The 10,976-nt window shown below is 33.6% G+C and overlaps 1 protein-coding gene across 2 annotated transcripts in view; it reads left to right on the top strand.

Moving 5' to 3' along the window:
* The window catches only part of LOC131169229 (protein translocase subunit SECA2, chloroplastic-like), a 70,349-nt gene extending 59,587 nt beyond the window's left edge, over positions 1 to 10,762 (top strand). Inside the window, exons 6-31 of one of the 2 annotated variants that reach the window (XM_058138726.1) lie at positions 327 to 418; positions 523 to 588; positions 780 to 844; positions 937 to 1,024; positions 1,195 to 1,260; positions 1,378 to 1,493; positions 1,787 to 1,877; positions 1,992 to 2,075; positions 2,183 to 2,275; positions 2,368 to 2,463; positions 2,538 to 2,623; positions 4,686 to 4,764; positions 4,873 to 4,986; positions 5,181 to 5,276; positions 5,348 to 5,411; positions 5,523 to 5,812; positions 6,256 to 6,311; positions 7,260 to 7,377; positions 7,508 to 7,588; positions 8,010 to 8,089; positions 8,880 to 8,934; positions 9,013 to 9,082; positions 9,226 to 9,415; positions 9,514 to 9,637; positions 10,261 to 10,335; positions 10,411 to 10,762. In XM_058138726.1, coding sequence (XP_057994709.1) covers positions 327 to 418; positions 523 to 588; positions 780 to 844; positions 937 to 1,024; positions 1,195 to 1,260; positions 1,378 to 1,493; positions 1,787 to 1,877; positions 1,992 to 2,075; positions 2,183 to 2,275; positions 2,368 to 2,463; positions 2,538 to 2,623; positions 4,686 to 4,764; positions 4,873 to 4,986; positions 5,181 to 5,276; positions 5,348 to 5,411; positions 5,523 to 5,812; positions 6,256 to 6,311; positions 7,260 to 7,377; positions 7,508 to 7,588; positions 8,010 to 8,089; positions 8,880 to 8,934; positions 9,013 to 9,082; positions 9,226 to 9,415; positions 9,514 to 9,637; positions 10,261 to 10,335; positions 10,411 to 10,575 — 2,600 coding nt within the window. In that variant the 3' untranslated portion in view covers positions 10,576 to 10,762. The remainder of the gene's footprint in view (positions 1 to 326; positions 419 to 522; positions 589 to 779; positions 845 to 936; positions 1,025 to 1,194; positions 1,261 to 1,377; positions 1,494 to 1,786; positions 1,878 to 1,991; positions 2,076 to 2,182; positions 2,276 to 2,367; positions 2,464 to 2,537; positions 2,624 to 4,685; positions 4,765 to 4,872; positions 4,987 to 5,180; positions 5,277 to 5,347; positions 5,412 to 5,522; positions 5,813 to 6,255; positions 6,312 to 7,259; positions 7,378 to 7,507; positions 7,589 to 8,009; positions 8,090 to 8,879; positions 8,935 to 9,012; positions 9,083 to 9,225; positions 9,416 to 9,513; positions 9,638 to 10,260; positions 10,336 to 10,410) is intronic. The other variant, XM_058138727.1, reaches the window with a different exon arrangement.
* Positions 10,763 to 10,976: the final 214 nt, after the last annotated feature.

Genomic DNA, 10,976 nt, shown 5'->3' with positions numbered 1-10,976 from the left:
TCTTATTAATTATTCCATCAATCAGACTTAAGTTTCCTGAAAAAAAGGATAGATTGATTTGGTTCCTCCTAAAGAGAAGCACTTTGTACCAGGAAATTTGGAATTTGCTGGTGGTTATGCTTTTATTAGGATGATATTGATTGCAAGGATGACAACCTTGTTAATTTAGTTTTGAAGAATAACTCTTGGGAGCCAAGCCATAATATTTAAATGTCTTTCCTGTGGAATGTCTAGACCTCTTAAATAACTGTTGCCAAATATTTATGGTAGTGCTATGCAATTTGCTTCATTTTAGTTAGATTTGAAGGTGATGCTTTCTTTGGCAGTGGTAACTGTGAATGATTACCTAGCTCAGCGTGATGCTGAGTGGATGGGCCGTGTTCATCGCTGTTTAGGTCTTTCAGTTGGTCTTATTCAGGTATAAATTCATGGGTATGCACAAACTTGTATCCTAAAACTGGTTCCAAAATTTATAGACTTCTATTTATTATAACTTTACGCACTTGCTGCTTGGATGTGCAGAAGGGCATGACACCTAAAGAGAGGAGATCCAATTACCGATGTGATATAACATACACCAATAATTCAGTAAGTACATATAATTTATGGCTATACCTTGATACATATTACCCATATTGCATTTATTTTCTTTTATTAATGGTGGTTGCTTGAATTTTTTCTTGATATTTTCTTGGTTGAGCTGAATATTGACTAATGATTCATCTAAATTTTCTCTTCTTTAGTCCTTTCTGATGGTATTTTGATTCTGAATGCCTCAGGAACTTGGTTTTGATTATTTACGAGATAATCTTGCTGGAAACAGTGAACAACTTGTGATGAGATGGTATATTTCAACATGTCATTAAAAGCTCATCCCTCGTTTTGTGTCTTGTTTTTTTTTTTTTTTGGTTACTAATATTAGATATGAATAAATAGGCCAAAGCCATTTCATTTTGCAATAGTTGATGAAGTTGATTCAGTTCTCATTGACGAAGGGAGAAATCCATTGTTGATAAGTGGTGAGGTAATGTAAACTTCGATCTTTAAGAATTGCAAATTTTAAATGTAAGTATACCTAATAAGTCTTAAATCACCAGTGAAGCAATAGCTTAAGTTAATATCAATGAGGGAAAATCTCTACTATGGTATAAATTACTTGCTAATATGATATTGCCAATTCTCTTTCTTGCTTAGGCTAATAAAGATGCTGCAAGATATCCAGTGGCTGCAAAAGTAGCTGAACTACTTGTTCGAGGCCTTGTGAGTCTAGTCTGCTTCCTTGCTGATGTAGCTTGTACATAGTTATGTCACGGTTATTTTTTAAGTTAACTGTCAGTTTTAGTTATATTAATGCTTTACACATTAATCTTGTAACAGCATTACAATGTAGAGTTGAAAGATAATTCAGTGGAGTTGACTGAGGAAGGAATATCACTTGCTGAAATGGCCCTTGACACAAATGATCTGTGGGATGAGAATGATCCCTGGGCAAGGTGAACTATTTTTTGTACTAGGCACTCTGTTATCTATATTTATTTCTCTCCAAAAGTATCTGTCCCCGTTTGAGGTGTTTTCTCAATTTTACAAACCCATACTGCAGCTTTTCAGAGAGACTTGTTTGAGCTATTCCAAGCTGCTTTCTTGTTTACTTCATTAATCAAAAGTTCAGTGAATGTGTATGTCATCCAGGCATTAATTTAATTCATGCTTTTACCTTGGAAATGACATCCCAGGTCAATGCTATTTATTTTCCACTATCAATTTACTGTTCATCGAAATTTTGCAGATTTGTTGTGAATGCTTTGAAAGCTAAAGAGTTCTATCGGCGAGATGTTCAATACATAGTTAGAAATGGAAAGGCTCTCATAATAAATGAGGTATTTCAGTGTCAAGCTATATCTTCTATTTTTTTGTTATTTCTATGTGGCAGGACTAGTCGCTTCAAATGTTCATGTGAGTGCAAGTTGATAAAGTATATATATTATTTGCAGTTGACAGGAAGAGTTGAAGAGAAAAGGAGATGGTCTGAGGGAATTCATCAGGCTGTAGAGGCTAAAGAAGGTCTGCAGATTCAGGTATAACTTGATGATTGAATAATGTTTCCAGAAGTTTATTTTGCGATAATGACACTAAACATTAGTTCTGTTTATCCAATTTAAAATTGTTGATTTTTGTCCACTAGGCTGATTCGGTTGTTGTGGCGCAAATCACATACCAATCGTTGTTTAAGCTCTATCCAAAGTTGTCTGGAATGACAGGGACTGCAAAAACTGAAGTAAGGATGATCATTTGGGTTTTTCTTTGCATTTACTATTTCTCATACATTATGGTTGGCTACATTATTTTTTTATTAATATATGACTATAGGAAAAGGAGTTTCTGAAAATGTTCCAAATGCCAGTTATTGAAGTGCCCACAAATTTACCAAATATCCGTAAAGATTTACCCATACAAGCTTTTGCGGTAGGGCATTTACAAGTTCCTTTTTTCTGATACATAAATTGTTCATTTTTTATTTCATTTTTATGAATCTATAGACTGCTCGGGGGAAATGGGAGTATGTCCGACAAGAAATTGAATACATGTTTAGACAGGGCCGTCCTGTTTTAGTTGGAACCACCAGGTAAATCTCTGGCAATTCCTTTTCTATTTTTTTGGGTTATAGGCTTTGAATCCAAGATCCTTAGTTCCCCCATTTCCTGTTGCTGTCCCTATCATTCTGCTATGTCATTATTGGCAATTGTTTATAGTCATGCTATACTATTATTTGAAATTTTGGTCCAAGAATAGTGTGAGACTATTTTTATTATGCTGCTATGTTATTAATGTTAGAGATAGAAAACCTATCACTGGGTTTTTAGCCTTAATTTTAAGCTCTTAGGTTCCTTATATATATCTATGTGTGTGTGTGTGTGTGTGTACTATCACTGGGTTTTGAGCCTTAATTTTAAGCTCTTAGGTTCCTTATATATCTATATGTGTGTGCAGGTGCGGAGCTAGAAACTCAAATTTGGAGGGGCCAAAAAAAAAATATTAAAAGGAAATTAAATGAAATTTTGTTAAAAATATAGGGACTAAAATAAAAATATAAAATATTAAGAGGTCAAAATTAAATAATATAAAAATATGAATAAAATTTACACAAATATAAAAATATTGAAGGGGAAATAGTAATTTTTCAAAAAATACACTAAAATTTATAGGTAGGGGGGCAAATGGCATTTTTTCTAAAAAAAAAAACATTAAAATTAGGGATAAAATTTTAATTTTCAAAACCCATGCGCTATGTAGTTTCGCCCATATGTGTGTGTACATGGCTCTCAACCATGGTTTTAAAATTGCGGTCGCAGATAACGGAAATAGGCTTGTAATTGCCGTGATGTAACAGTAATGCTAACAGCATGTTGCTATGCAAAATTTTTCTGAAAATTTACAAAGTTTATGCAATGAATAGATATTTAAAAATATAATTAAAACTAAGATACACAATTAAATAATAAGCATAAATATGTCAAATAAATACATTAAATCCATTTGATGATCTAAGCTCAAGAGCTCAAGTTCGTGAAATGAATAGATATTTAAAGATTTAATTAAAACTAAAATACATAATTAAGTGTTGATTTGCTTTGCTTCACTTCAAATAAACCTTGTCTACTTTATGTTCTAAGCTCTAGAACTCAAGAATGCCTAAAGAAAGGAAGATTCACCTGAGAAAATTGAGTGGCTAGAGAAAGTTTAGAAAACAGAATGAATAAAGTCAGCACTGTCTCTGCCCAAAAAAAAACCTCCAGCTGCTGCCTTACCTGAAGACTGCCCAAAAAAAGCATCCAGATGCTGCCTTACGAGAATAACGGCCGTTAATAGTTGGTAATGGCCGTTATTGTTATATAATGGCTGTGACGCATCAAATTCAAAAATGCTGTTATTTCAAGGGTGTAATGGTAACAGTAGGCTAAAATACCTGTAAATAATAGCCATTTTTTAAAACCATGGTCTCAACTATAAGTTTGAACTTTCAGTTTGATGGTTCTTTAATTATTATTGTTTTAAGATTTGATTAATTATTAGCGTGCATTGGTTTTGATCCCAGGTATACAAAATCAATTTGAACGTTTTACAGTAATGCTTGCATTACACACAGAGATGAATAGACAGAATATACTAATCTGTAAATACTAACTTAAAATAAGCATTTTTTTGAAAGTGGAATTTTGTTTTCTGCACTTTAAGTGAATGTATGGAAGGTAGGTCCATACTCCTTAACCATGGGATAATGGTGCTAAAATGAGCCAAAAGGTCACATCACATTGTGGACTTCAATACTTTGAAGCATAATTGAAGCAGCAGAAGGCAAGATGGAGGGAACAAAAGCATGGCATTCCATGTCCCATTCCCAATCCATAGTTTCCTTGTAGAAAAAAGGAAAATTTCTTTTGCAAATAATGGATTTTTTTTTTTTTAAATCTTGCAAGCTTGGGGAATATTCTGTCATTTTATGTTATCAGTTTGCCGGATTTTCATTTTACATATCCTTATTGTTAGAAAATAGATTCTTTATGAATTTTGATATATTTTCACTTTCATATACTTTGCTAATGCAGAACGACTATATGTTACTAAATTTCATCTTCTTGTTAGTGTTAAACAAGCAGATATATGACATCCTTCTCATCTTGTTGCAGTGTTGAGAATTCTGAATATCTGTCAGATCTGCTTAAGCAGTGGGAAATCCCTCACAATGTCCTGAATGCACGACCCAAGGTTGACAAAATTTACCAACAATGTTACAGTTGGTGTGCATTTTTCTAGTTAGCTATTCACATAAATTGTTTTTGGTATTTAGCAGTTTTTTTTTTTTTTTTCTGTCAGTATGCTGCAAGGGAAGCTGAAATTATTGCCCAAGCAGGGCGAAAATATGCCATTACTATTTCTACGAATATGGCTGGCAGAGGAACTGATATAATTCTGGGAGGAAACCCAAAAGTATGTGTGCTTGATAGATCCTCAGTTTTTGCTCAATGCTCTTTAGTTAAAATATTTCCTGGCCCCTTTCTTACAGGATGATAAACTTTGTTCCTTACTGTGTCATTATGTGTCTTAACATTGTGTGTTTTTGATTGGGTATTCCTTTGATATGGGGGAGGAAGTAACTTCTTTTATCATATCTGAACTGATAGATGCTTGCCAAAGAAATTGTAGATGACAGCTTGCTTTCTTTTTTAACGCGAGAAGCTCCTGATGTTGAAGTTGATGGCCAAAAAAACTTTCAAAAGGTGATTGGTTGTGATTACTATAGGGCAGTGAATCAATATTTTCAAAATTTAATCAATCTCTTTTTATGTAGGTAATGTCAAAGATAAAGGTTGGGTCAACATCATTAGCTCTGCTAGCAAAGACTGCACTAATGGGTTTGTGACTCCGCTTGAAAGCTTTTAAACCTCTTTGTTTTAGATAGTACATGTTCTTTTGAGATGTATGCTGAGTCTTGTGGCTTTATCTTTTGAATGTGAACTTCCCAGCTAAATATGTTGGTAAAAGTGAGGGTAAAAGCTGGACTTTTCAGGATGCAAAATCAATGATTTCAGAATCTGTGGAAATGAGCCAGTCAATGGATGTTAATGAGCTGGAGAAACTTGCTAATGAGGAGTCTGAAATGTACCCTCTTGGCCCAACTATTGCACTCACCTATCTATCAGTTTTGAAGGATTGTGAAGTGCATTGTTTGCATGAAGGGTCTGAAGTCAAAAGGCTTGGGGGGCTCCACGTCATTGGGACATCTTTACACGAGTCTCGGAGAATAGATAACCAGGTGAGTCTTCAAGTATGACAGTTTCAGTAAAATCAAGCACTGCTATACAAATTTAAGGCATAATCCTATTAGCATATTGGAGGTACCTTTCTGGCTTCTGGGAGAATATTGCTCGAAATGAGGCCAATAATGCATGAAATGTAGTTCCATGATAGCAATGTTGTCTTTGCTATATGTCTTAATGCTGTATATATTTTTTAAAATATGCTGCCCCTTGGTCATGAATCAACAATTTCATCTTTGTTAGCAAAAACTAAAACGTTTATCTATTTTGGTTGCATTTGGTGGTCTTACTAATATTATTTTGTCAATAAAATTGATCTCAGTAATCTAGAAACAACTTCTTTGTTATGGATAATATACATATTTGTTTTCTATTTTATTCCTACCATTTCAAAGCATGGTTGTAAGTATAAGGAACTCTCTTTTTCCCTAAAAAATAGCTCCGTGGAAGAGCAGGAAGGCAGGGGGATCCTGGATCTACACGATTTATGGTGAGGTAGTATATTCTGTACTGTTATATGATCTTTTATTCTTATTATTTTCTAATGTCTTGCACTGTTACTGGCAAATTATTTTTAATTGACTAATCTAATACTGGAATGATACCTTTGTAACATGAACTATAAGTACTTTGGTAATTAAGTGTAGCACAGGGAGCCATCCAACTGATTCGGGTTTTATTGCATGAACTGTTTCCTTGACATGATAACCAAGCGATCTCCAAATTAATATGAAATCACATTATAAGTTTAGAATGAAAATCTTTGCAAAATGAAAGGGATTCTGGAGCATATAATCCTGTATCCGACCTCTACTTCTGAATCTTCATTTTTTAGTGTTTTTGCCTTACTTTATTGGCCCAGATCTCTCATGGTGTTCTCTCCCATCATGGTTCTTTCAATTGGATTTAACTAATTTACTGCAATTCCTGTGTATTTAAAGACCCATCTTGCATTTTTTTTTTTTCCATCCCATACCTTATTGAAGTGAAAGTATAATTCAAACCATTTTGATGAATAACGTAACAAAGCCAAAAACCAGAATCTAAGAATTGTGAATTAGAAGAAGTAGACATGTAAAATCACAAGCCTTTTGTTTGGTGCTCATGTATTGGGAAGACAAGTAGATTATGGTTTTCAAAGCTGTGTCTACTGGTATCGGTTTAGATAAAGATATCACCAAGTGAAAGATTGTCTCACAATCATTGGTTGTTTGGCTGAAAGGCTTTGTCAAAAGAAGCCATGGCACATGTAATAATCAATTCTCTTATCCTCTTTGGTTAATTATTTACTCTCGTTCAAGGAAAATATGTTAGAATGTTTTCCAAACAAGATTACATGGGATATTCAGTTGTTCACGTTCAAGTTTAGTAACATCTATCTTTGTCATAGTATATTTTTGGATGTTAAAAGGCTTTATAGATGATGCCTGTAATATGAAACAGTTTACAGGATGAAATGTTTCAAAAGTTTAATTTTGATACTGAGTGGGCAGTGAAACTTATCTCAAGGATTACTAATGATGAGGATATACCAATTGAAGGTGATGCGATTGTAAAACAGGTGATTCACTGGTTTCTGGCTCATGTGCATAGCCATCCATCGATTTTTATTTTTCAATTATTTGTTTTGTCTTTGTATCTCATTACTACTTGAACAGTTTATCATTAACTTGAACTGTCATAACTTTTAGCTTTTAGCACTGCAAATAAATGCGGAGAAGTACTTCTTTGGCATAAGAAAAAGCCTGGTTGAGTTTGATGAAGTATTAGAGGTATGCATGTGAGATAACTAATGTTTTCCTTCGATTTTCTGCGTCTGTTGCTGACACAATCACTTGATTGATTGATATTGATTGCACTTGTTTTTAATTGTTTGCCTTCCTAATAGCTCATATTTGAACTTCCCTTTTTTTTTAAGTTTAGTACATTATTTTCCCGCTTTCTTCCTGGCAAACTGTTTTATATGATATTGGATGCAACACATTCTTTTTAACTATTTGTATCAATGCAAAAATGAGAACCATTTTGAATTTCTTATCCTGTGAAGCACAAATATTTGATTTAATCTGAATGTGGCAATTGCAAACTAAGAAAAATCATGTAATTTAAAGTGAAAATATTGCATATTGAAATAAAACACAACACAGCTCCTATTGTTGAAGTTGATCAAAATATTTGATTGCCTTGTATCAGGTACAAAGGAAACATGTGTATGACCTTAGGCAATTGATTTTAACAGGTGACAATGAAAGTTGTTCCCAACACATATCACAGTGAGTACACTTCAGTGCCTATCTTTGGTTATTATCTTTTTATTATGTGTTAAAGCTTCTTAGTTTATTTTATAGATATAAAACATGCATTTGTATCTATTATATATATATATATATATATATATATATATATATATATATATATATATTTGATTGTATTAAACTTCTAGCAGTATTGAAATAATTGAATGTTTTGTAAATTTGAGTTACACTTTATTTGGGTGTGCACTTTTTTTGCGCCTTGCTCCTTAGGCGAGTGCACATTTAGCCTTTGATTACTGTGGCTCACACTGTTGGCATACCAGTGCAATCATGTAGACTCGGTATTCCATGGTGAAATATGAGAGGAAATGGATGTGAGAGTAATTTCCCGTCATATCCCCTCTTCAAATAGTACATTATACTGAGGTAAGAAAGTTAATTATTTTGCGTAGAAAGACCGTGAACAACGGAAAATTTTACAGAAATGAAGAAATAATGAGAACAATGCATTTTGTGTTATTTTATTGTCAAGGGTTCTAGCATTTGTAATGTTAAATTTGGAATGGGGAAGTCTGATGCCACATTGAGTAATGTTACCTGAATTAAATAATATAGATAAATGGTATGAAAACATCAATAAACGTCTTTGTTTCAGTTATTCACTTTCTGTTTTCTGTTATCATATGATGTTAAATTCAGCATAAAGTTTATATATTCTTGTGTATTTTCCTCATTTTGTGTAAAATGCTGTTTTCTAGTTTTGGAATTTTTTATTAGCATTTAGCATTTAAAGAAAGCTGCCTCTTAGGTACATGCAAGCAGTAGTAGATGAAATCGTCTTTGGCAATGCTGATCCCCTTAAGGTAGAAAATGCCCTGGACAACATTGTGCACTTACAATCATAATTTTCTATTACTTATTGCTTTAATTCTCACTGATAGCATCCAAGGAGCTGGAGCTTGGACAAACTCTTGAGGGAGTTCATCATTATTGGGGGAAAGCTGTTGGATGGTTAGTTCATTTGAGATTCTTGCTTGGTTCTGTGATGTATTTCCTCTTATTTTGTTAGTTATTGTACTGATTTTTTTTTACCTATTGTTGATATTGAATGATGGCCTCATATTTTCAAGATGACTAAATGGAAACCTTTTCAGGCTCATTTGCAGGAGTCACTGAGGAGGCCTTGCTGAAGTCTCTTCTACAACTGCATGAATCAAGCTCTGTAGATATTAATAATTTTTACCTTCCGAACTTGCCAAAGCCTCCCAATGTTTTTCGAGGAATCCGTAGGAAATGTCATTCACTAAAGCGTTGGCTTGTTATATGCTCTGATGAATTGACTAAGTGGGTGCAATCCTAATGATCTATGTAACTTCAGCATTCTATTGCTTTATGTTCCATATCAGTAGTTTGAGTTTTATGATTTTACTTGTATAATGTAGGAATGGTGGATACCAGACAACTACTAATCTTCTTCGCAAGTACCTTGGAGATCTCCTCATTGCTTCGTATTGGAATGTTGTGCAGGAATCCGGTTATGATGATGCATACGTCAAGGAAATTGAGGTGAGCTTCTCACTTGAGCTCTTCTTTCATTAGAAAATCCATATGGTTAACTGTTTCTGGGGACATTTAATGCCACAGCTTAAAAACAAGCCTGTTAATGAAAATTGGAAAAAGAAATTTCTGAAATTTCAAGAAGTTTTTAAAATATTGTCTGTGATAATAATTGTCATAAAAACAATATGAAAATAGTTTCTTCTTTCATTTTTGGGGAAAAAAATCTGCAGGGAAATGGAGTAGAAATATTGACCAGAGTGGCTGTTTGTACCTTATATCCAATTAAAAATGGGCACCAAGAAAGTTTTTATTATTAACTAGTCACTATAGACCCAGCAGAGTTACATATAGGGCGCAGGGATTACTTATGTATATATTGCATGCCTGCATTATCTGACTTTTAGAGGATCATTGGTTGATAGCCCTGTAGAGAGAGATGTCAAATTATGCCATAAAACAATGCTGAACAGGTGTTTAATTCGGTTAGCAAGTTTGGAATCACGGGAATAAAGTGGATACTCAGGATTATTTACTTAGTTTTTTAGGATCTTCAGCAGTGCTGTTTGCTCTCTTGGAAGAATTGCTAGTTTTTTGTTTTCTTGATCTTTTTTTCACCCTTTCGAATACAGAGGGCAGTTCTTCTGAAGACTCTAGACTGTTTCTGGAGGGATCATCTCATAAATATGAACCGGCTCAGTTCAGCGGTATTTAGTAAGACTTTGTTGATTTGGTTCTCTTAGTTTTCCAATTGGCGTGAACTCACACAGAATATATGGCAGGTAAATGTTAGAAGTTTTGGGCACAGGAATCCTCTCGAAGAATACAAAATTGATGGGTGTCGATTTTTTATTTCAATGTTGAGTGCAACACGAAGACTAACTCTTGAAACCCTCTTACAGTATTGGTCAGCCCCTACAGAGTCCCATGAACTTTTTGAATCATAAATGCATTTTGCTCATCATGTGGAAGGTTTGTATCATTCTTCTTCTGTAGATGTCTACTCCTGTTGAGATCTAAATGATTTAGAATCTTGTTAATTCTATGCTTTTGTGGAGTTTCTGTGATGATGGAAGACTAGGAATCAGAATTAGAATAGGGTACTCGATGCATAAATTTGACACATTAATTTTTAAATTTGAATTCGTTGTAAATTTAATTATATATTATCCAAAATCGTTAACTCTAGTATCATTCTATTTGAATAGATTTTTGTTTTTAATAATAAAAGATCATTTTTATATTTTATAGAATTAAGTAAAATAAAAAACAAAAAAACTCAGGAACAAAACCCCTAAGCAGTATATTTGTTCATCTCTCTTCTCGTTCTCTCTCCAAATCCTTCGCC

Source organism: Hevea brasiliensis, chromosome 16, assembly GCF_030052815.1.
Source record: "Hevea brasiliensis isolate MT/VB/25A 57/8 chromosome 16, ASM3005281v1, whole genome shotgun sequence".
NCBI lineage: Eukaryota > Viridiplantae > Streptophyta > Magnoliopsida > Malpighiales > Euphorbiaceae > Hevea > Hevea brasiliensis.
Note: the sequence above shows the minus strand (reverse complement) of the source record. Positions and strands in the feature narration are given on the sequence as shown.